The sequence below is a fragment of the Lycium barbarum genome, chromosome 4 (genome assembly GCF_019175385.1).
Source record: "Lycium barbarum isolate Lr01 chromosome 4, ASM1917538v2, whole genome shotgun sequence".
Lineage (NCBI taxonomy): Eukaryota > Viridiplantae > Streptophyta > Magnoliopsida > Solanales > Solanaceae > Lycium > Lycium barbarum.
In genome coordinates this window covers 146,996,704-147,021,038 of record NC_083340.1, presented here as the reverse complement: position 1 = coordinate 147,021,038, position 24,335 = coordinate 146,996,704, and the positions used below count along the sequence as shown (strand labels likewise).

Sequence of the window (24,335 nt, the reverse complement as noted above, 5' to 3'; positions counted from 1 at the left end):
ATGTGACACTGTTTCAGAAGAAACGCGCGCGTTGGTCTGATGGTAAAGAGCTCTATTTTGAAAGCAAGGTCGCGGGTTCAAACCCGTCTGGCCTCATTTGTTTTGTTGCTTATACTATAATTTAAATTGTAAATCAATAAAACAACTAAAATATAAATGGAACAACACGGTGGGGTCTAAAACCAGTAAATATAGTCCTAAAACTAGTAAAATAACTTAGCCTTTTCCTACTCTAATTCTATACCAAATTGGTCAAATAACTTAAAAGCTAAAACCCTAAAAAGAACTCATAAGTCATAACCTTAAAAATTCTTTTCTCAATTAGAATATAATTGATGGCTGCCCACCTTTCAAATTAGAATATAAGTTCTTCTCGTTCTTTATCCCGATTGCCACATCAGGTTAGCACTTTCTTCATCATAATATTTTATTAAGTGCTTGAAATTTTTTCATGACAATAATTTATTTTCTTTCTAATTTCTACAATGAAATTATTTAGTGTTCATTATATTAATATTTAAATTTACCTATTTTTTTATTGTTTCTTGACAGTTTTTAATCTTCGTAAGAGTTATCGACATGAACTTTTTATTTTATGTCTTGCTAATATTGAGATGGTTAAAATTTCAATTTGAAAACAGAGTTCGATTTATTTTCTAAAGGCATCCATAACACATATTTAATGCAATTATATATTGTAGTTACTGAACTAATCAATATTTGATCCTTAATTACTAATTGTGCAGATTACATCGCATTAGCCTAAATTTCAATAGAGCGATATTATCATAAAGTATCTTCCAAGCGTCCAAAGCCAAGTTCAACAACTCCAGATTCAATTGACTTGGGAGAAAAAATTAATGAGTCAGAACAACATCGACAAAATGAAGGAATTGATATAAGTTCCTGACCAACCGATCTTGGGGAAAGATTAGCTATTCGAAAATATCATCCAAATGACCATGATGCAATAAGGAGATCGTATATTCATCAAGGTCCCTTCCAACCTCGAAAGCACTTGTTTCCTAAGAGATATATGTATGGTAAGTGGCGTCGTTTTAATTCTAAATGGCTTGATGAGTATGATTGGTTGGAATATAGTGTAACAAAAGATGCAGCTTTTTGCTTCTACTGCTATTTGTTTCAAGATGAAAACATCAATCAAGGGGGAGGAGAGGTATTTTCAAGTATAGGTTTTACAAGTTGGAACAAGAAGAAAAGTTTTAATGAGCATATTGGCGGACCAAACAGTGTTCATAATCAGTCAAGAAGAAATGCTGGAGATTTGATGAGACAAAAACAATCCATTCAAAGTGTACTTGCTAAACAGTCTGATCAACAAAAGTTAGAATACCAAACTCGTTTAGAATCTGCAATTGATGTGATAATAAAGGTAACTATATTGAACTTCTTAGATGGTATACTAAACGATGTGATAATATTGCTGAAGCATTTAAAAAAGCTCCAAAGAATAATCAGTTGACTTCTCCATACATTCAAAGGGATATTATCACTGCATGTAAGATGGAAACAGTTAAGTATATCATTAAGGATTTAAATGATGATTACTTTTCCATATTAGTTGATGAATCTCGTGATGTGTCATGTAAGGAGCAAATGGCTATTGTTTTGAGGTATGTTGATAGAAGGGGGAGTGTAATGGAGCGGTTTATTGTATTGTTCATGTTCATGATACTAGTGCTTTGTCCGTAAGAAATCAAATTGTTGGTTTACTTGCTCAACATTCTTTAAGCCCATCTTATATACGTGGACAATGTTATGATAGAGCAAGCAATATGCAAAGATATTTAAATGGGCTTAAAATCTTGATACAAAAAGAAAGTAAAGGTGCTCATTCTATTCATTATTTTGCTCATCAACTCCAATTAACTCTTGTTGTGATTTCTAGAAGATGTGATGAAGTGCAGGAACTTTTATCGTTGGTTTCTGATTCATTAAATATGGTTGGAGCTTCTTTCAAGCATAGAGATGAACTTCGTGAATCTCAAGCAAAAGAAATTGAAGAAGCATTATGTAAAGGCGAGCTTAAAACTGGTAGGGGCTTGAATCAAGAACTAGGTCTTGCTAGAGCCGGTGATACTAGATGGGGATCTCACTACAAATCTTTTAAAAAATTTATTCTTATGTTTGGTCCTATCATTGATGTACTTGATGCTATTGCTGTTAATGCCCGTTTTGCAGAAAAGTGTAGGGCAAAGGAATATCTTAAAGCATGTTTAACATTTGAGGTTGTCTTCATGTTGCACTTCAAGCGCACTATTTTAGCAATCACAAATGAGCTTAATGCAGCTTTTCAAAAGAAAGAGAAAGACATTGTAAATGCCATGCTACTTGTTGGAGTGACAAAGAAGCGACTGCAAAAACTAAGAGAAGAAGGTTGGGATTCACTTATTGATGAGGTATCTAAATTTTGTATCAAGTATGATATTTCGATACCTAAATTTGATGAGTTTTATGTTATCCTTGGAAGATCACGTCGGAGAGTTGCTGAGTATACTATTTTACATCACTGCCAAGTTGCAATATTTTATAAAATTATTGATTGGCAACATCAAGAACTCAATAATCGCTTTGATGAGGAGACAACTGATTTGCTTCTTGGAATTGCTTGCTTGAACCCAACTGACTCTTTTTCAAGCTTTAACATTGAAAAAATATTGAGATTAGCTGAGTTGTATCCTGGTGATTTTGATAAACATGCTAGGATTGACCTTCGTTTTCAGCTTGAGAATTATATTGTTGATGTACGTGATCATGATAAAAGGTTTTCCGATCTTAAGGGACTTTGTGATTTTTCCAAGAAACTAGTAGAGACAAAGAAGCATGGAACTTATCCTCTCGTGTTCCGACTAGTGAAATTTGCTTTACTTTTGCCAGTTGCTACTGCTACAGTTGAAAGAGCTTTCTCTGCGATGAAGTTGATTAAGACTGACTTACGAAATCGAATGGATGATGAGCTTTTGAGTGGTTGTTTGGTGCCTTATATAGAAAAAGAAGTATTTAGTGCTATTTCTAATGAGGATATTATGGATACCTTTCAAAAGATGAAATCTCGTCGAGGAGAATTGTAATAATGTACTTGGAATGAGTTTTATTAATATGATTTGAGTTGTCTTTTTATAATATGATATCATTATAGTGATTTATTCAGTTGTTCACTCTTTTACATGGTGACACTGCTTATGCAAAAATCCTGCGTATGCCACTGATTTTCTAGACACATGAATATTTCTGCATAAATTAAAAAACTATACATTTCGTTTTTTGGGAAGCATCCTATATAAAAATTGAATCCGAGGTAGTGTCTCGTGTGTATATCTTGGTGTTATGCAAACTGGAAGTTATATAGACAATTGGGGATGCAGCTCAAATGGTAGAGCGCTCGCTTTGCATGCCAGAGGCACGAGGTTCGATCCCCTGCATCTCCACTTTGTTTTCATAATTTTTTTAAAATTTTTGATGATTCTTGTAAGACCTTTTATAACTATCTTGAAAGATATATTAAACCATTCAAGAACAGAAGACAATGTGGTACTCATTTTTTAACTTTTTATTGTTAAAATTAAATAAGTGAACATGTGATAGTGGTACTAATGTTACTTGAACATTAATTTCAGGATTCTAATACTGAGACAACTTCACCATATGATAGCTGGAGAAGTATAGCAACTTCGAGTGTGGCATCAAGTGGAAGAAAGAAATTGGAGAGCACTAAAAGTGCACATTTTATTAGGTTACCAGAGAACTTGGATCCTCTGAGTGTTTTAATGGAGTGATGAATGAAGTTGCAGAGAAGGTAGTGTACAGTAATTGTCAATGGATGTCCTTAGTGGTGCCTTCCAGTCCAGTCAACTAATGATATTGTACGCTTTGGTCTGCGGCCTGCATGACTTTAAAACGTGTCATTAACGTCTAAACCTTCGCTTCCTAATTATATAACCAACATCTCTCCCCTATTCTGCCGACGTGAAATTTGTCAAAGGAGTTGCATAAATCCTCTTACTGACTCAGCATCCTCACTGAAGTTTGTCATCCCACCATCGTCTCAAAGATGTTAGACTCGCGTGAAGTAACTTGAACGCTAAGGTTTACCCAATAATCGCCCAAGGTTGCACGAGCAGTGCTATGATACCATATTATATGCTTTGGGTCTATACCCTCGAGTTTATAATGCGTCAATAGATGCTAAGACTTTGCTTCCTTATATCAACACCTCTCCCGTGTTTTACCTATGCGGAATTTGCCTAGGGTACTGTTACAATTCCCTTTTCTCCTACGACTAGAGATTTTAATATGGTCTATTACTATTTTCATTTTGACAACTTTATTACCAATCAACTCAATATCTCCTTTACTCTGCTGATTGCAATGAAACAGGATCAGGCAGAAATGCACAATTATTAAACTATTTTGTCAGCAAAGAGTAGAGCGCAATTGGACTGTTTAACATTTTTCATCAAGTAACTGATATTAAACTATAAGTAGGTGAGGACACATTTTGCAAGGCCCAAATGGAATGACGTATTCAACAGAATAGCTTCAAGCATTCCTTTTCAACAGTTTGTAAAATAATTCTTACAACCTAAACTGTGATGAGAACTAAGCATGTGCATGCAGTTGATTCTTAAATTTCTTTGGAAGGAAACTGTTAGGTTTTTGGGTTTTCCCTTCCTATGTGGAATTGGATTAATAAAACTCAATCCAATTTGGACCAGGTCAATTTTGCCCAAAATTTCCTCTATATATAGGATCAATTTAGATCTTATTTTTAGAACACAAGAGTGAATTCATAGCAGCCATATAGAGAGAAAAATGTGAGAGAGAAAAGCATATTTTCGTCCAGAAATTTTCTGCTACAGCAGTCGGCTTTAAATTGCGTTTCTGATTCGTTAACCGTTGGATCGTGCTGAAATTTGAACTGGGGGTTATCAACATCCAGTTCTTCGATTTCAACGGTAGAGATCGGATTTTGTAGTCTGTAGCTCCAGTTGTCGAGTACGAACAGTAGCTCATTTTTTAGGGTGATTTCTCTCCTGTCTTCGCTAGTTTTGGTGCTATCCTTTATTTATTGTTGCTCCGTGCTTGGGTTTGTTGTTGTAGCCATTTGGAGAACATTGTTGTAACTCTTGTTGATTATAGTGGAACTTTTGTGGGCCGGAGATCCCGTGGATGTTTCCTCTTCACCTTGAAGGGGTTTTACCACGTAAATTTGGTGTCTCTTCCATTCGATTTATTTTTGCTTGTTTTGCTATTTTATTGTTGGTATAGTTGCTGCCCGGATTTCCATTTGTGCTAGTGTTTATTGTCTTCTCTTGGTTCAAATAGTGTGTGAAGTTTCGACTTGGGTATTTCTTCCGCTGTTACCTCGTCGTGCAATTTGGTTATTGCTTACTTCTTCCCAACAGAAACAAATCAGTCAGTACTAACTGTACTGAAGATACAATTTTTCATACTTTAACAAATAATTAGATCAAAACTAATTCCCTAAAGTATTTAGCATCTCCGTGAGAAAAAAAAAAAAAGGCATGAGTTAAGTTATATACACCGATATTGTTAAAGATGTTTTATGTATTATTAGCGTTATTAAACTTATTATAGCAGGTTCATCAGCTTACCGATTAATGCATATCATAGTGATGTACGGACTGACAACTATCTTGAAGTGACCTGATTGTGTAAATATCACTACCCCATTAGTGTATAGAACTTGAATTCAAAAAGTAACGAACAAACAGTCAGCAGAACAAAAAATCAAAAAGTAAATGATGCAGGAGTCTTCTACTGTGGGACCCCTGTCTTAGCCAAGTAATTGAAGAAGCCATCAAAACTCAAAAGTACTGATTTACAAGACATCCACAAGAATCATTTTTCACAAAGAATTCTTTTGAAGCTACAAAATTTGGGTAACAAGCAAAACTTTGTTTTTCTTTTTGTTTCATTTCTCTAGTTGTGTGTATAAACGGAGCTAGGGAAGCACAATGGGTTCATCTATATTCCCTTTGCTGGAAATACACAGAATGTGCAAGGTCAAAATTATTCTTTATGTGCTTATAGTATGAATCCCTTCACTTCTTTGTGTGTTTACTTATTATAGTTGAATTTTCTTAATGAAAAATTCTGACTCCACCCTTGCATATAGCAAAAAAGTGATTGCAGTGAGAAAGATATCTATATGTTAATGTTAAGAGTATTTTCAATAGAAGAATGTAAATTGCTAAATTTTGGGATTTTTTCTGGAAAATATTAAATATCTCTCTTGTGACGCAGGAAATTAATTTCTTTACAACTTTCACTAATTCAAATTCATTCTTCTCTTCAAATTTTATAAATTTTATATATTTGCTTGCACTTGTATGGCCACAGCCCTTACAAACAACAGCAACTTACATAGTTAAGTTGTTTACTTGTAAATTATTTGAAATCTATTGGGCGTCTGAACCAAAAATATCATTTGGTAGGTCATTCTCATTAATTTCTTGTGTCCTTCCAAATTGTGCTTGAAAAGGATGCTTAGATGAGAACTTTGATTTGAATTAAATTTTCAAATAAACAAGATGCCGAACATAACTTTCCAATTATTGGGGTTAATCAGCACAATAAGTAACAGTACAATGAAAGCCACAAACCCGAAATGACCCTCCACCAAAGGTTGTGGAGAAATTGATGAAATCCTTCTATCCTTAATTAAACAAGTTCGAGTCTTGGGTATAGAGAAATTTCTGGCAAGAATCGTTTTTTCTTAAATAGGCCCTACGCAATGTGAATTTGAGTTATATCAGGAGCCTGTAAATTTCGAATACCAAATGGTTAAATAAAAAAAAATTAAAAATGACCCTCTCGTGTCCTATTCCCATTTGGCTATAAATAATATTTTTGTATTTGTAACTTCTGTGGATCAATAGTATTTGAAAAGCAGAAGTTCATTATTTGAAATACTGAAGAAATATCAATTTAACTTGTTTGAAATATACTTCAAGTGAAATTATATAGGATATTTTGATTTCATGTTTATGAGTCTCCTCATTCCTTATTCATCATTTTGGAGTTTTCTGAAAAAGTAAACTATTCAATTAATGGAACCTTGTGAGCCGTGGCAGGTTATGTACAAACAAAAAATATTTATGGAAGAAGGGGCCATTTTAGGCCTTGTTGCACTTCAACTACTACTGATGACCCTGACTTTTAATTTCGATTAGGACGTACGACATATGATATGTATATAAAAAAGTAATATTTCCTTTATGTAATTTTCTGGCAAAGGGTGTTCAGTTGACCATACTTTGACGATAATATTTCCGCTCTTATTGACATGCGTCATTTTTTCTTGGCTTTATATTATTCAAATACGTGTAAAAATTATTTACATAATTGAATTATTCATAGGTCATCTAAATCGTCTGCGCTACGTATGAGTTGGTAAAAAAAAAAAACAATTATATTATATGAAATTTAGAGCAAATAGCTGATTGGCTTCTATAATTGTTTTGAATGGTAGGATTCATTGACCGACATTCCAGGATGAGTAAATATTTGCTATGTAGTTAATCAAGTAGCTAGTAATAACATGTAGTACATAATTTATTGAGCTTTTAGCCACATACAAAAACAGTACTCGTCTCAAAATAAGTGTCATCTTAGCAAAAAGGTTGTCCCAAAATAAGTGTTACCTTAGGAATTGAAGACAAAATTTGGAAGGGTGTTGCCAACTATGCCCTTAGCATTAAAGAATTAGTCCTCTTTAATATTGCTCAATTCTAAAAACAAAACATCAAATAAATAAGGGTAGTTTAGTAAGCTCCACATTGTATTTATTACTTTCTTAATAAGCATGATTTTTGCTAAGATGACACTTATTTTGTGACGGAGAAGTAATTTTTTAGCTTATTTTCAAATTTTGAGTTATGAAGCTCAAAGAAAATTGTACTAATACAAGGGAGTTTTGGTTTTGTTCAAGAGTTTTTGTAGAGAGTACTGTTTCTTAGAGAAATTTAAATTAAGTTACTGTTTCCTGGTACTCTTTCACAGTTCATAGCCAGTACATTTTTAATTTCCTTATGACATTTTGCTATCTTCCAATTTCTACTCTCACACAAGACTCAGTTAACCAATTTCTATTTCCAGAGTTGAGTTATTAGCTTATTGCTAAATTTTAAAAGAAAACTGCCCTTTAAAACTTAAGAGCATTGAAAACTGCCAAATCATGAGACATTTGTTCAAATTCTGAATGCCTTAAATGAATGCTTACTTATTAAATTCATCAACCCCTATAATTAAATCAGCAGCTAACCCCTAACTTCAGCTCACAGATACTTCATAGTTCACACTTTCACATTTAAGAAAAAGTCATCCAAAAATAAGAAAGGAAAAAAAAAACTCCATCACAACGGCACTCATCCATCTATTTTAATTGGCATAGTTGGCTCAACACAAAATTTAAAAAATATTAAAACTTGTGATTTTTAAAATATGTCATAACATTTGTGTTTCTGTAGGACTTCTAAAATTTGTGTGGCTATAAACTCTTCTCATTAAGTATAGAAATGTGATTTTTTTTTAAAGACGAACCAATAAGAAAACAGTATTAAACAAAGTGGAGCAACAGGAGTATATATACACAAAAGAGTTTGTTTTTTAATTTTTTGCACCGTAATTTTTTTATGAAGAGGATTCAATTGAACCCCTCCACCATATGTAGCTCTGCCCCTGCCTATATAAATTAGACTCATTCTAAACTCATCAACCATTACTGACTATAAATTTTAGATTCGACTCTGATCAGAACTGACAAATGAAGATACTTCTCTTTGTTCTCCTTCTTCTCCTCATTCTCCATTTATCTCACTTCACAAGTGGGGAAAAAACAATCATCTCATCATCTTCATCTTGCAAAAATCTTGTTAACACATCTTGCACCAATGCAAGTTACCCCAAAATTTGCATTAGAACCCTCTCATCATACTCAGCCATAAAAACACCAAAAGACTTAGCAAAAGCATCTCTAAATGTGAGCCTTTCAAGAGCCAACAAAGCTTCCAAATTCCTCATACATCTGAAAGTAAAAAGCAAGAGAGAAAAAGGGGCACTTGTTGATTGTATAGAGCAAATAGGCGACTCTATAGGTGAGCTAAAAAAGGCTATTTTTGAACTCAGGCATTTGCATAAAGGGTTTGGTTTTAAGTTCCAAATGAGCAATTTGGAGACTTGGGTTAGTGCTGCTATGACAAATGATGATACTTGTCTTGATGGTTTCAAAGAAATTAATGGCAAAGTTAGGCATGATTTGAAGAGAAGGATTGCTAATGTTGCTAAGGTTACTAGTAATGCTCTCTACCTCATCAATATACTTGACTAACCGAGGCGAATTCAAGATTTAATGACTTATAAGTATATATGTATTTTTGTGTCTATGTGGCTGGATTCAATTCATGAACTTGGAACCTTTGTTTGATGAATCTTGGAAAAAAGTGTTTTTTTTTTATTTGTCTTTGATCCATCAATTCAATTTTGCTTCCCTTATTATGTTTCGTAGCTTGTTATGATATAATCCTTTCTTCCATCTTTTATGATACATTCGACTAAGTATGAAGTTTAAGAAAGAAAGATTTGTGATCTAAACTAAGCTATAAAGATTCATATGGCTATAAATTTATCTCATTAAGAATTGCAAAGTTTAGAAATTAAACTGTTTCTAAATATAAAAAAATATTATACTTTGACAAACAAAAAAAATGCATCACAGAAGTTTGGAACATAAAAGAATGAACATTTACAAGCTAATGTTGTTTAGGAAGAAGAGAGATATGGAAATAGGAGAAGACTGGTTTGTCGGTGCAACTAATTTTGCATAGATAAAAGGCTCAAATATGTCATTCAACTATCGGAAATGGTTCATTTATGCCACTCATCAATAGTTTGGTTCATTTATGCCACTCATCAATAGTTTGGCTCATTTATGCCACCGAACTATAGGAAATGACTCATTTATGCCACTCATCAATATTTTGACTCATTTATGCCATCGCCCGTTACCAAAATGACTCATCCATACCATTTTTTATTAATGCCGATTTTATAATACCAAATATGACACGTGGCCTCCAGTTAGAGGTTTACGTAGTTTAATTAAACTAGCCCAATTTTAAATATCAAATTAATAAAAAATCCAACCATACATCTTACCCACCCACAACCATAATCTAATTGGAGGCCACGTGTCATATATGGTATTGTAAAATCAGTTTTAATGTAATATGGCGTGGATGAGTCATTTTTATTAATGGGCGATGGCATAAATGAGTCAAACTATTGATGAGTGGCATAAATGAGTCATTTCCTATAGTTCGATGGCATAAATGAGTCATTTCCTATAATTCGATTGCATAAATGAGTCAAACTATTGACGAGTGGCATAAATGAGTCATTTCTGATAGTTAGATGGCATATTTGAGCCTTTTTCGTTTTGCATATATGTTGGCTACCTTCTTTTTTTTTTTTCTTTTTTTTTTCTCTCTTTTTAAGACTTAAATGCAGTCGACGTCTTTTTTGTGTTTTTTTCTTTTTCTAATCAAGCCATAATAATATTGGTTCACTTGGATGTCTCGTTTAGTTGGAGATAAAGGACTCAACTACTGAAAGGACTCAACTACTGAAGTCTGACAAGAACTTTTGCTTGTATTTTATTACTTGATTTACGTAACAAAATTGATAACATTCAAGTTACATTATGTGCTCAGTGACATCCGTGGTCCATATATATTAGATTCTTAACACGTTGCACGTAACTAATGATACATGGATAAGGCCTACAACATCGCAAAATTGTCACATCAAAATTGTGCTGGGTCCTACGACCTCCCGGCCAAATTTATTTTTTCGTATTATCTATTTCCTTCACTAATTATACAATGAAAAAAATAAGTAAAGACGTAGCATGTGCAAATGTGTGCTTATTTTATATTAAAAAAAAAAAAGGAGGATTCTTTCAAATCCGACACTCATCAAATGATTCAGAAAAGAAAATGTGTTATTCATGATAGTCTTTTTTAGTTTCTATGCTTTATCCCAATGATAAGTGAATCATACCATGAGACTCATTGCCTCATACTAGTTCAAATATAACACATTCACACCATGAGACTCATGATCCAAGGCTAGCTTATATTCCTGAACAGTTTTAAGGATATTTATACTTCATTTAAATTTATACAACACTATTTTTTTATTAATCTGTTTTAAAAAAGATGATGTATTTTTATAATTGAAAATAATTAACACTTCCTGTTTACCATACAAATGATTTAGCATATTTTAGGCCACGAGTTTCATAAATTTTATCGCCATACAAATGTTATGACATGTTTATTTCTTAAACTCTTAAACGGAAACCAAGAGTGTACCATCAATAAATTTTAACCGGTTATAACAAGTTGTATTGCATTTTAATTTACCAAATTGGGATCAAACAGTTGCCTATTTTGTAGGTTGATCTAACCTGATGAGGTAAAAATGAACAAATTAAACACAAAATTATATAGTACAGAAATGGAAAAAACTTAACCTTGCATTTTTACACCAAGTTATTTTCTGTACATGAACACAAAGTTTGAGTTGCAATAACCCTGGTGAAACCAATTGCTGTAAATTAAGAAGTGCAGAAAAAACACTAAAGAAACCAAAACTTAAAGTTGTTAAGAGAAAATAATATGATATGTCCACAAGAGCTGATATGTGCTATCATTCAAAGGTTCTATAGTAACGCCATTTCCACACAATCATTTTCTGATGCCTAAGAAAACAAGATATCAGTTTAATGATCGAAAACAAGATATCAGTTTAATGATCGAAAACAAGAATGTCACAATGGCCATGATCGAAAAGTAAAAGGAAATCCTACGCGATTGCCCCTTCATGTGCTTGCTCCAACAATTATCTACAAGGAATAGCTTCTTCCACTAGAGAAGTCTCATCAAATTATGTTGCAACAAAGGAAACCATGATTCCAGTAAAATGAGACCAACTTCTGAGAACTTTGACTCCATGTAACTTGGAATCAAGGACCCTATTAAATTTTCCTGAAAAAGACAATGAAGTTCATGTTTATGACACGAATGTAAACATCAAGGTTAGTGTTTTCATGTAGAAATGAAATAAGAAGAAAAGAAGATATTTGGAGGAAAAGAAAAGAGAGAGGACGGGTAATTTATTCCGCTTGAATATAGAATTGCAAAGAAACAAGTTTTAGTTCGATTGCTTAACCCAATGCCAGTTATCAAAATCATCTATGTTATACATTTCATTCGCTATGAGTAACAATCTCCACGCCGTAAGTTTTAAACCAAATGAATTTAACCTCTATTTTATGGTTAATTTTTCTCATTTGCCAGATGAAAAAGTCATGGTTTAGAATCTAAACTTCAGATATTGGGGTTTTTGAATCGTTTTCTCAAGTCTACTAACTGACGAAACTGCTCTTAGTTTCTCACTGTATATTAAGCCTAGACTATGCTGCTACAGAAATGACAGTTCTCTACTCCCGTCACCACGTCGACATGTAACTTGGAGGGTGAAACTCCATTTTCTGTTTTCGCTATTGCACCCTTATTTAACTAATCTTTTTCTATTTCCTTAGCTACACTATATAAGGTGATAAAGTTCAACCTACATAAAAACGCTTAGAATTACTAACTGTACTCGCTAAAAAATCACATTTAAAATAAAAAAGCATGCATGCTTACATACCTTTGGCCTGTTGAATAGGACCAGCCTTGTCACAGATATCTACTTGTAAGGAGCAAATAAGATCGACGAATTATGGCCACCAAATCCAAATGAATTAGATAATGCCACCTTAATATCCAATCTTTCCTTTTTGGGACCGACAAGTAAATTTGTATCCTGTTTCATGCATTTACACATCATCAAATGCCAAATTGCTGGTCAAACACTATAATGTTGCAAGAGTTGAACTAAGAGAGGTAACATATCAGATGCTTCACATTCATGTCAAAAAAAGAAAAATATTTGTGATATGAGGAAAAAAAAAAAAACAATTCAGGTGATGTTAACCACTTGCCAGTATGTTTAATTATTTCAGCAGAAGGCTCCGTGTTGAGCCAAATTTTGGTTATAAATAGAGAGAATCTGGATAGCTCTAATTCTTCCAAGATTATGAAGTGTAACCAATTGATAAAAGTCTTTAATTAAGATACTAAATCAACGTAGAACGAACAATAAATGATTGGCAATGCAATGAAAAGAGAGCCATACCACACCCTCATCTGGGTTTTCAAGATTTATATTTGGATGAACCCATCCAGTTCGTATTGCCTACAAATCCATTTGAACTCTGTCAGACTCAAGCAGTAGAATTTTTACGAGGGTCAGCACAGAAAAGACATGTTTAAAGGGTACTGAGAAAGCCACGTTAAAGAACCAAACTATGAATAAGCTGTCAAACATATGAATTCTTCTTCGTAAAAGTACGATGTTACCCTATTAAAACTACTTCAGTTTTTATAACCACCAAATCGGTGTTAGCAGCCACAAACCCACTCCGTAAAAGCAAATATTGATTGGCATCTTCACCAATTCTCGCTTAAAGAAAGTATTATGAGGAAAATGTGTTGTTCGCATTAACCTTCTCTAATTTAATTCCAATACGTGTAAAATGTAAGCCAGAATAACTGGTCTATAATAGTTTGACACCCAAATAAGTAATAACATATCCAGATTGCACGATAGGCTATACATGCCGCATAGTAGACTTTGCCACCCTGCAAACTTATATTTGTGCAAACATGCGCCACAATAGTAGATTTTGCACCCTGCATCTCTATAGCTGTGTAAATATGTTTAGATGATGTGTTAGACGAGGAATTCAAGGCATATGAAATAAAATTACCTGAACAGTTGCTACAGCTTCAACGGCACCAGCAGCTCCTAGCAGGTGACCAATCATAGACTTTGTAGAATTCACTCGTAACTGTAAACAAGGAGTAAGCAACTGATTAATTAGCTGAAAGAAAAACCTGAAGGAACAGGCATAAACAACAATAGTTGAGAGAAAACTCTGACCTCTGGGTTCTGGCCAAAACAATGTACAAGCGCTTGGTACTCTCTGAGATCCCCGGCCGGTGTGGAAGTGGCATGTGCATTAATGTAGTTCACTTCTTCCTTGGATACACCAGACTGAGCTAACGCCTTCTCTATGCACAAGATAACACCAGCTCCTGCTTATTTGTGGAAAAATGCAGAGATCACGTTATTTCCTATTATGGTTCAATCAACATTACACAAAAATAAAATATCATGCTGCATTTCTTATCAAGTTAAGCTCTCATTGTTTCTAATTCAGCAAAATATTACCGTCTCAATTTATATGTCTTAGCTTGACTGGACACAAAGTTTAAGAAAGTTAAGACGACTATTGAATTTTGTGGTCTTAAACTAAAGATATGTATAATGTACCAAAATGCCCTTCAATCTTGTGGTCTTAAGCATGCCACATGAGATGTTGAAATTAAAGACTAGTCAAATTTGGAAAGAGGCATTCTTTTTTAAACAAACTAAAAAGGAAAGGACGACAAACAAATTGAAAGAGAGGGAATATAAAATTAAATATGAGATTAGAAAGAAACTTTGAAATTGAAATTACGTGAAAATCTTAGATCTTGTCATCTTGGAGAAACAACACTGGAAATAGAGCTATTTTTAGTGCATGTCTAACCAATACAGATAAAGAAACACAAAATTAGCAAAAAATTATTCATACGGTAGTGAGAAGAAATTCAAGCATGACAAACTAGAATGGCTAAACAGAGAAGCACTTCAAGAGCTTTATGTCATTAGTGCATCCCGTGATGTTGGAAGCAAATCTTATAAATGCCAAGAATTTGATGACAGAAATACACAAGTTACTAAAAGCAAGAAATTGTGACATTATTGATGTTTGTCACACTTTAAATTTAATTGTTCGCCTTAAAAGTAGGTGGCTAATTTACAACTGTAGTCAATTGTTCACAATACAGGGAACTTCAGGCTCCTGATTGTTTAATTTGATAGTGGGAACACAAGGGCAATTGTTAATTTATAATTTTAGGGGAGAACATAGAAGTTGCTCTAGTGCATTGGTTCTTTATTAGGATATAGACGAGAAAGTGACAACTGAAAGGCACTAGCAGATTTTTTTTAAGAAAAAGGATCAAATGCAAGAAATGGTTAGACATGAAGAGCTAGTCATAAAATCTTAATGAGTGCAAATTATTTAAATCCATCCTAACAGCAAATGAAGCTATAAGAGGCTCAAGAAGCGCAATGGCCCAATTACTTACAGCCACGATGTTTCCACTTAAAAGTTGGTCCCTTCCCTTAGTGACAACTTAAGAGGTTTAAATGATGCAATTAATAGTTACTAGGCCCTCCCGCGACCTTCCCGGTCTTCCTCTCTTCTGGATTGGTGAATTGAAAAATTGAGAGAGCAAAGTACCTTCAGGATGAGGCTCGGTCATATGATAAGCATCACATGTAAAGCTTCCACCCAGAAATTCAGCATAGATAGTTGCACCTCTTCTCTGCTCATTCAGACATTGAAACTAATTAGCCAGGGATTTGCATTCTTATTTTTCTCTTTTGTTTAAGAATCACAAGGGACAAAAAAACAGCAATCTAATATACTTAATAAATTACCTTGGCATGCTCAAGTTCTTCCAGAAGCAGGACTCCAGCTCCTTCACCCATTACAAATCCATCACGATTCTGTCCAAGAAAAACGAATATGCAATCATTTTTATCCTTAAAAAGTGAATTGAGCTCCATTAGTGCTATTTTTTTTAATCCCAAATCATTTCTTAAGTCATTAAAATCATGAAATACATCACATGAATTATGAGCCTGGACGGGGTCATAAATTCTGAAGAAAACGACATATGTCCAGAAAAGGACATATGTCCAGATTCAATCTCAGGACATGGAAGCTGTAACATTGAATATGCATAAAACTTGTGCACGCAAAAAAAAAGACAGAAAAAAGATGCAAAAAGCCCATTTGATCACAATGAGCCTTATAAGCTTTTTTGGCCAAGCTTCTGGGGAGCCAAAAGTACTAAGTTTCTTTAGAAAGTTGAGATGTTTGGTCAGGCTTTTAGTGGGGAAATAAGTGCTTTGAGTAGTAGCAGAAGCTGTTTTTCAGAAGCTAAAGATAGTAACTTTTCCCCATAAGCACTTTTGGAACCTTGACCAAGCACAAATTATTGCTCTAATATTATTGGCAAAAGTATTATGCAAATTGATTAGCCAAACGCGAACTGCTACTTAACACTTCTGACAAAAAGTACTTTTCAAAATAAGCAGATTTTGGAAGTTTGGCCAAACAGGCTATAAGTGCCTTACATGGACTATAACAAGTATTCTAGAATTAGCATTTCCATTCCAGATAAAATTAATGCATTTCCAACTAGACAGCAGCGTGAGAACAAGAGGAAAAGAATGATACAGAACATTACCTTATCCCAAGGCCGAGAAGCTCCAGTAGGATCACTGTTTCTCTGGGAAAGTGCTCTGCATGCAACGAATCCTCCCAATCCTACAAAAAGATAAAATCACTTGGGAAAAAAATAACTCAGATCGCTAAATAAAGACAAGACGGAGGATACATACCAATTGGTATAATTACTGCATCTGATCCACCACAGAGCATCATATCCTGCAGTTTTCAATAACGGAAAAAGGAGAACACAAACTATTAAGCATGTTATAGCTTAGAAGTCCTCCATTAGACCACAACGAAACTTTCTAAACAGGGTGAATAGCATTTTTTATCCTTCAATTATTGGTAAATTCTAATTTTAGTCCTTCTGATAGTTTATCAGTCACATTTAACCTTCAATTACTTGAAATGTGCATTTTTTATCCCTTTGCTTATGAATTTCACTACTTTCAGAATTATTAACAGTTCCAGCATTAAATTACTCATTTATTAAATTAAACTTATACTTTACTCCATATTTGAGTAGAAGGATCAAAAGCACAGATTTTAATTTATTGAAGGTTAAATGTGTCGAGTCGAATATCAGAAGGGCCAAAATCAGAATTTACCAATAACTGAGGGATTCCCAAAAATGTTGTTCTCCCTTCTAATGATTCAAGATATGCTTTCAAGAGCTCTTTCGTGATTCGAGGGAAGAAACTTACAGCTTCACCTCTAATGATATGGTTCGCAGCATTTAAAATGCAGAAGTTGCTTGTAGCACATGCTGTTGAAATTGAATAATTCGGACCCATCCATCCCTGCAATTTAATTTACAAATAAGCACATAATATGGACTTCCTTGAACATTAAAGCCTTCAAAGATGAAACACTGGCTAACCAGGTCCATGGCAAGCATTGCAGAGCCCATGTTTGTAGTGGCAAATGGTACACAGAAAGGATTCATCTTCTTATAAGAAATCCTTAAAGATTCTATTGCATCATTGAAGACCTGTAATTCAACCAAAACCTTTGAGGTTACTCATTTACTTTCGGACTAGCAAAAATTTACCAACTCATATAGTATTATTTTGTTATTGTTGTTTCCATAAGTCAAGGTGTTTGACAGGGAATGAAAGGAAGACTTGATACTAAAATAAGCCATAGATGTTTGTGTAGCTATAAATCATCTCATTAAGGGTAAAATGAGCATTTTAAAGTTAAATTGTTACTAAATATAGAAAGGTGTTGTTCTTTTTGGGACAGAAAAAAAGGAAAGACTGTCGCATAAATTGGGAGAGAGGGAGCAATATTTAAGAAAGTAAAGAGGATCACCTTCATCCCACCCATACCAGAGCCAATCAAAACTCCACATCTTGTTTTATTCAATTCTTTCATTACGTCTTCAGTAATTCCACCGTCTGACAATGCCTTCTTGCCAGCTGTTAGCATGTAAAGCATGAACTTGTCCATTCTTTTAGAAAGTTTAGGTGCAACCCAGCCATCAGTTGAGAACGACTTGATCTCTCCAGCAATCCTCTGCAATTGTACCCCTTTATTAACATCTAAAATATTAAAGTTACGGAAAGCTAACCCAAGAAGCAGTCTCAAGTTCAAATCTCAGCGGAGACAAAAACAATAGGTGAGTTTTGGGAAGTAGCAGATATCTTGTGGAATTAGTCGAGGTGCGCGCAAACTGACCCAGACACCACGATTATAAAAAAAAAAACTAACCCAAGAAGAAGACGTACTGTTGGAAAAGGCGAACAATCAAAAGCTTCTATCTCGCTTATGCCACTGACACCTTGAAGAAGGTTTTCATAAAACACATCAGGATCATGACCATTTGGTGTGACCACTCCCATTCCTGTCACAACCACTCGCCTTTCCTTGGTTGGTGGTTTCTTTTTTGATGCAACTTCCATTTCTGGTTGTACGGCAATGGCTCTTATGACACCTAGTACAAGACGGTTGCAGAATGTCAACATACATGTAGGGTAGCAGATAAATTTAAGGGGATTTCTATTAGGAAATTGACATTGAAATCACATGTTGAAACTAGATCATAAGCAGCTATTTCGTAAAAAGAAAAAATACTCAAACATGCAAAGATTGGTTCCTTCTTATGTATGAGAATACACATTAGAGGTAGGCTGACGAAACAGCCAAAAAAACACAGCTACTTTCACTTCTTAGAAAAAAAAGTAGTTCGACTAAACTACAACCAAATTGCATGATAACTTGCAATCGTGTCGACAAGATAACAAAGTACTCCATTCTTAATTAGAAATAACCTAACTTTAAAATTCGCATTTTATCATTATCGAAAGGATTTATAGCAACACAAGTGTTTAAGGTTTGTTTTAGACAACAAATTTCAAAAGTCTTCCTTTCTTTCTTAAATTTTGTGCCTAGTCAAACAGTGTCACATAGATTGGGACGGAGGGAATATAACATTCTTTCCATAATGGGACACACCAAAAGATTAGACACCATCTCATTTCTATAAAGTTAACAAATATCAAGATTTCAAATTCATTAAACAATTCAGACTTTGAACTTTAATGTGACATTCTCTCTATCAAACTAATTTCTCAAACCATTATTTTAACATTTATCTTTTACTATCACCAATATAATATGTAGATCAAATCAGCAGCTTAAACTTCATATTTGGTTTTTCATGTTGCATAAAGGGGCAATTTTAAAACTAAAAAAAAAAAAACATTCTTAGAACAGCAGCAGCAGCACCTGTATTACCTTTGAATTTAAAGACTGGCAGAAATTCCCACAATAAGAATATGCCATGCATAAATTAAATAGGATACACAAATAACAAGTCATATGACTTATGAGCTCCATTTTGCTCAAATCAATTCAATCACACTAAGGGTGTGTTCAGTAGGGAGGTTTGTCAATTTTTTCATATTTGGTTAATCAAAATTTTCGGAAAACATTTTCTCTAGGAAAATAATTTCCGGAAAATGACTCGCCTAGTGGAAGTAAGGAAAACAAGTTCCACAGGTGTCATTCCACATTTAGTGTGTCCTTTCCACCCTCTAACACAGATCATCTTCACCCAAACCCCTAGCCCCCCACCCCATAGCATTTGTCTAGATTATATACAAATACTTTTCGCATAATATTTTTGGCTTACGTACAGAACACAAGAAAATAAGTAAGAAATCCACTTATTTTTCCTGAAAACATTTTCCTTCATACCAATCACACCCTAAATGAAAAATGTAATCCAAGAAACAGGGTACACAAAATTTACACCCCTGAACCTTAAATAAAACAAATTTAGATTTTTTACAAAAATATCAAAAAATTTACCTTGTTTGCCACTGCAACTAAATTTGCTCCTCCAACAATTAGGATAACCACTTCCAAATCCATAGAGTGATGAAAAGCCATTATTCACTAAACTAGAATTGGAAAATGAAAGCTCTTTGCAAGTCTTTGAATTCTCTTGCCCATTTTTACAAGCACCTGACATGCATGCAACCATTACCCATGTCGATACATTCAATGAAGACATTCTTAGTTCAATTTCCAATCAAAAAATCAAATTTTTTTTTAACCTTAAACAACGTTAAACCCAAAAGGGTATCCTTAAAATGAAGTAAAAAGTCCAATTTCCAATTAAAAATCAAATCTTTTTTCACCTTAAACAATGTAAAACCCAAAAGGGTATCCTTAAAATGAAGTAAAAGACATTCTTGATTCAATTTCTAATCAAAAATCAAATCTTTTTTTCGATAACAACCTTATAAATATCATTAAACAATGTAAAACCCAAAATGGGGTATCATTAAAATGAAGTAAAAATTGCTGAGATTAAAGAAATGAGTGGCATTATATTTTTTTTATGGGGTTGCTTAAATCTGAGAGAAAAATAAATTAAAGAAAAACAAAGTGGTTTTATTTTTATGGATCTCTGTGCACAACAAACAGAGTTGTCTAAATGCCAAGTTTCAATATTTATAAAAAAAAATTCTTCTCTATATATATTAGTAGGGACTATATCTGAGTACTACTCATCACAGAAAAAGACAAAAACAGAGAGCCTTGAAAAGCTAATATTAAAAAAAAAAAATGTTTCATTAATGGAAATGAGGCCAATTAATAGAATTATACTGTTAATAAAAGCATATTAACCAAGAAAGAAAAAAGTTAACAAGATTATGATATCTATATCTCAGGTTTTCTGGGAATTGAGAGTACATAAAAGGAGCCAGGAGAATTGTGGGGTTTTTTAAAAAAAAAAAAAAAGTGTGTGTGTGTGTGGGGGGGGGGGGGGGGGGGGAGGGGGGTAATATGGGGTGGTCTGATGAAAAATGTGAAAAGATTCTTTGGATTTTGCAGTAGTAATAAATAAATGTATTACTAGTATGTGTAGTGTTATTTGGCTTTTACTTATTCAACCTATTAGTAGTTTGGGCAGATGCTACTTGCAAGTAATTGCTGGAATATTAAATACATGCTGGCCAAAGCAAATAAAAAGATTAGACTCTAATGAGGTGTGAGAGGTTGGCTATAGCACGAGTTAGGAGAGGTAGATGTAGGTCGAAGAAGAGTTTGGGGAGGTGATTAGACGGACATGATACAGCTTCAGCTTACTGAGGACATGACCCTGGATAGGAAGGTGTAGAGTTGGTGATTAGGGCAGAAGATTAATAGGTAGCCGTATGTTCTCCTTATTAGTAATTTTAGTAGTAAGCACGTAGTTTAATTTCTCCTATATGCATTACTATTTGTTGCATCATTTGTTTTTAATCTTTATATTTTGTTGTCGTGTTTTTCTTGATATCGTGCTTCAAATTTTCCTCTCTTTAGCCCAGGGTCTATCAAAAACAGACTCTCTACCCCACATTTTACCCTCCGCAGACCTCACTTGTAAGACTACATTGAGTATGTTGTTGCTGTTGTTGTTATATTTGTGAACAAAATTTCAGTTTCAATTTGAAATTTTATGGCGTATGGATCATTTAAATAGTTGTAGCAGGTTAATATTTTCATATTCAAGTTGTATTTGACAATTTTCGGGAAAAGGTATCTATTATCAACTTAATTTGGTAGTATGAAGAACTATCTATAATCGGTGCACAAAATTTAAACTTCTCATACACTTATTCATTGGGCCAAATTACACATTTGACTCGTTAGCCAAAAATAATTACATCATCTAGCCAAATATATAAGTTTTACACTGATTATACAGTTATGTATATTATATATACGTATGTTATATAGCTGCAGATTATTATATTTAGGTGATAGCTATAAAAGTGTAAAAATCCCTATCCGTTTAGTACAAGCATGTGAATAAGCATTTACTCTCATTTTATCTTCTGAATGGTTTAGGGGAATTACAGGCCATACAAACTATATATGTAGCTATCATTCCTAGGTACTACTCTTGTCTGCCAGAAAATTCAATTTTGGTTTAAATTTTCAAATCTCATTCTGCCTGAGTAGTGTGAACTAATCTAGATCTAGGTTAGCTCATTCTACCATATATAGCTTTTACTATTAACCATACAGGTGTGAATTTGAATGAAAAGAGAATTTAACCAGAAATTTGACCACAAAAAGATGATATAAAAAATTAGTGAATTTAAAATAATATTAAATATATTTTATTTAAAAAAAAATGTCACGGAGAGAAAAAAAATTCAAATGACAGGTAAAATGTATACCACTTCCTTGGGATTTCCTAGGGATGACAGTGTTCACGGGGTAAAGACTAATCAAATAGCCAAAAGTCCAAGAGGATAAGTAAGACTAAGTATAGTTTGATGAGGGAACTAATAATCGAGCCAAGTTTAGAGGTGTTTTAGATGTTTTGCTTAATTTAATAAACATATAGGGGAGTTCTGGAAGACTGCAATCTTTAAATGTTTGAGATTTTTTGTATCAGATACTATATTAAATTCATTAATTGAACGATTAACCTCTAAAATAACTTACTGAAGATGGGAAAAAAAGGAAGTGTCCAAGCTAGACACTAAGCTGAAGTCAAGGGTACTTGACTAACTTTAATCTAGAATTACTTGTAAAGAATGGTACTCAATCAATATTTTGTATGTTATATAAGTTTCCTATATAAAATTTAGCGTTCATGTGAAGAATAATGGATGCCTAATTGCCTCACGGCGTCATTGTAGGTCAGCAACTATTTCAGACTAATTTTATCGGTCTAATTGAATTCATTGCTTCCAGCTCGAACTATATATATATATGAAAAGAAAAGAAAATTACACTAATTCTTAATTAACAAATTGATGATTCTAGATTCGTCTCAAATACTAGGAACAATATTGAAAAAGTTCTTTGATCAGACCAATATTTGTACTTTGTGGGTGCTCAAGTACCTATTCCCTCGGACTTGGAACATCAAATTTTTATATAACAAATTGAAAAATTCGATAGATACAGAAACCATCTAATCTTGTCAATTCTCTATTTGTTTATCAACTGACTGACCCAAACTTGCTGGAAACTTCAAAAGGTTGTTACATTGACGTGACATCACAACCATATGGACAAAACCATAAAACCTGCATAGTTTTCATTGTGATCTAACAGTGTACTATTAGGATGCCAATAATTACAAACACGTAAACAAGTTGTTGAATTATTCAAAGTTGGTAAGACCAAATCGATCATCCAAATTAATTGATCACACAATTGATTCCTGCCAATAAACCAGCCTAAGGCTGCTCTAACTGTTTACATTTTCTCAACTGTCTAATTTCTATCTGACAAATTCAATATACTATTTATCTTTTGGAAGATAGAAGGTGATAAGCAAAGAATTGAATTACTCTTCCAAGAATATAGATCATCATTCCCATTACTGCACACAAGAGAGTGAGTGGTCAACAAAATTGAGTGTAAACCTTGGAGAAAGAAAAATCTTGCATCAGGGTTCAAATTTCAACCAACACAAAAATATTAAGTAATTTTTTTCTTTCATTTGCCTTATTTTGTCGGCAAAATTATTTGATACTTGTGTTGATAGAAAATTATAGATATCTCATGGAATGAATAAGGTGCGCGTGAACTAACTTGGACACTACCTTTATAATTAAAAAAGAACACATTTCTCATAATAGACATTTTTTTGGGAGCATACTGCTCACAACTTACAAGCATTGAAACATATCATTAGGGAAAGAACCATATAGTAACTCTAAATCCGTGTAGAAAATGGGAAAATTTAAATCAAACTTGGACTAATTACAACACATTTGAGTTAATATATGAATTATCAGTCACATTCATTTGTTTTTCTAATTTATAGCTATACAATTGAGAGTCGCTAGAAATTATCCGTTGCATAATAAAGCAAGATCATATACGTATCCTACACGACTTCCTTTTCCTATTTTTATTTCAATAAATTCTTTTTGCCACTCTATTTTGGCCACAATGACCCAAATGGGATAAATTTATTTCTTTTTATTTAATCTAATAAAGCAAGATCATTTCCCACACCACTTTCTTTTTCTATTTCTAATCAAATACTCATTGTTGGTTGATTTGGACTATTTAACATCCCAAGTTGAAACATTTAGTTGTTACGGCCATTTTAACGTTACAAGGTATTCGGTACTCTAACAACTTATGGGTTTGACTAGTGACACTAGTTACACATTTTAAAATGAAATTTCCACCGGTTATCCCTTTTTGGGATAGCTGTTTAGATATATGATTTTTTTTTAATTGCTCTTACAACTTTTCGACTTAGTAAACTGAAAATCTAATAAGAAAACACTAGACTTTGATCTAAATTTTTATAAATTATTTTAAAATCCTCTGATGTCTTAGATAGTGATATATGTGC

The 24,335-nt window shown here is 33.4% G+C and overlaps 3 protein-coding genes across 4 annotated transcripts; 2 read left to right on the top strand and 1 right to left on the bottom strand.

Annotated features, from left to right (window-relative positions):
- Window positions 1–1,036: 1,036 nt before the first annotated feature.
- Window positions 1,037–3,797, top strand: LOC132638013 (uncharacterized). Its single transcript, XM_060355008.1, has 4 exons — window positions 1,037–1,344; window positions 1,416–1,634; window positions 1,910–2,996; window positions 3,639–3,797. Exons 1-4 carry the CDS (start codon window positions 1,037–1,039, stop codon window positions 3,795–3,797), a joined length of 1,773 nt encoding a protein of 590 aa, XP_060210991.1.
- Window positions 3,798–8,686: 4,889 nt separating this feature from the next.
- Window positions 8,687–9,537, top strand: LOC132636940 (pectinesterase inhibitor 3-like). Its single transcript, XM_060354040.1, has one exon. The coding sequence runs from the start codon at window positions 8,810–8,812 to the stop codon at window positions 9,371–9,373; it is 564 nt and encodes a 187-aa protein (XP_060210023.1). The 5' UTR covers window positions 8,687–8,809; the 3' UTR covers window positions 9,374–9,537.
- Window positions 9,538–11,688: 2,151 nt separating this feature from the next.
- Window positions 11,689–20,728, bottom strand: LOC132636939 (3-oxoacyl-[acyl-carrier-protein] synthase II, chloroplastic-like). 2 transcript variants are annotated; one of them, XM_060354038.1, is made up of 14 exons: window positions 19,820–20,728; window positions 18,235–18,440; window positions 17,819–18,022; window positions 17,385–17,495; window positions 17,113–17,304; window positions 16,675–16,720; window positions 16,521–16,600; window positions 15,706–15,774; window positions 15,506–15,590; window positions 14,095–14,249; window positions 13,922–14,002; window positions 13,288–13,347; window positions 12,760–12,915; window positions 11,689–12,092 (listed from the first exon to the last, which is right to left on the bottom strand). In XM_060354038.1, exons 1-13 carry the CDS (start codon window positions 20,022–20,024, stop codon window positions 12,799–12,801), a joined length of 1,611 nt encoding a protein of 536 aa, XP_060210021.1. In that variant the 5' UTR covers window positions 20,025–20,728; the 3' UTR covers window positions 11,689–12,092; window positions 12,760–12,798. The 2 variants fall into 2 exon arrangements, with proteins under 2 accessions (XP_060210021.1, XP_060210022.1); XM_060354039.1 differs by having other exon boundaries at window positions 17,209–17,304; window positions 19,820–20,724.
- Window positions 20,729–24,335: the final 3,607 nt, after the last annotated feature.

Bases quoted from the DNA above. Each gene is read 5' to 3' on its own strand.
- LOC132638013 (XM_060355008.1), top strand. From the start codon at position 1,037: ATGTATGGTAAGTGGCGTCGTTTTAATTCTAAATGGCTTGATGAGTAT. The intron at 1,635-1,909 runs GTATGTTGATAG...TGTGATTTCTAG, and splicing joins CAAATGGCTATTGTTTTGAG to AAGATGTGATGAAGTGCAGG. The intron at 2,997-3,638 runs GTGCCTTATATA...CATTAATTTCAG, and splicing joins AGCTTTTGAGTGGTTGTTTG to GATTCTAATACTGAGACAAC.
- LOC132636940 (XM_060354040.1), top strand. From the start codon at position 8,810: ATGAAGATACTTCTCTTTGTTCTCCTTCTTCTCCTCATTCTCCATTTA.
- LOC132636939 (XM_060354038.1), bottom strand. From the start codon at position 20,024: ATGTCTTCATTGAATGTATCGACATGGGTAATGGTTGCATGCATGTCA. The intron at 17,496-17,818 runs GTGATCCTCTTT...GTTGAATTACAG, and splicing joins CTGGTATGGGTGGGATGAAG to GTCTTCAATGATGCAATAGA. The intron at 13,348-13,921 runs GTAATTTTATTT...ATGGATTTGTAG, and splicing joins AAGCTGTAGCAACTGTTCAG to GCAATACGAACTGGATGGGT.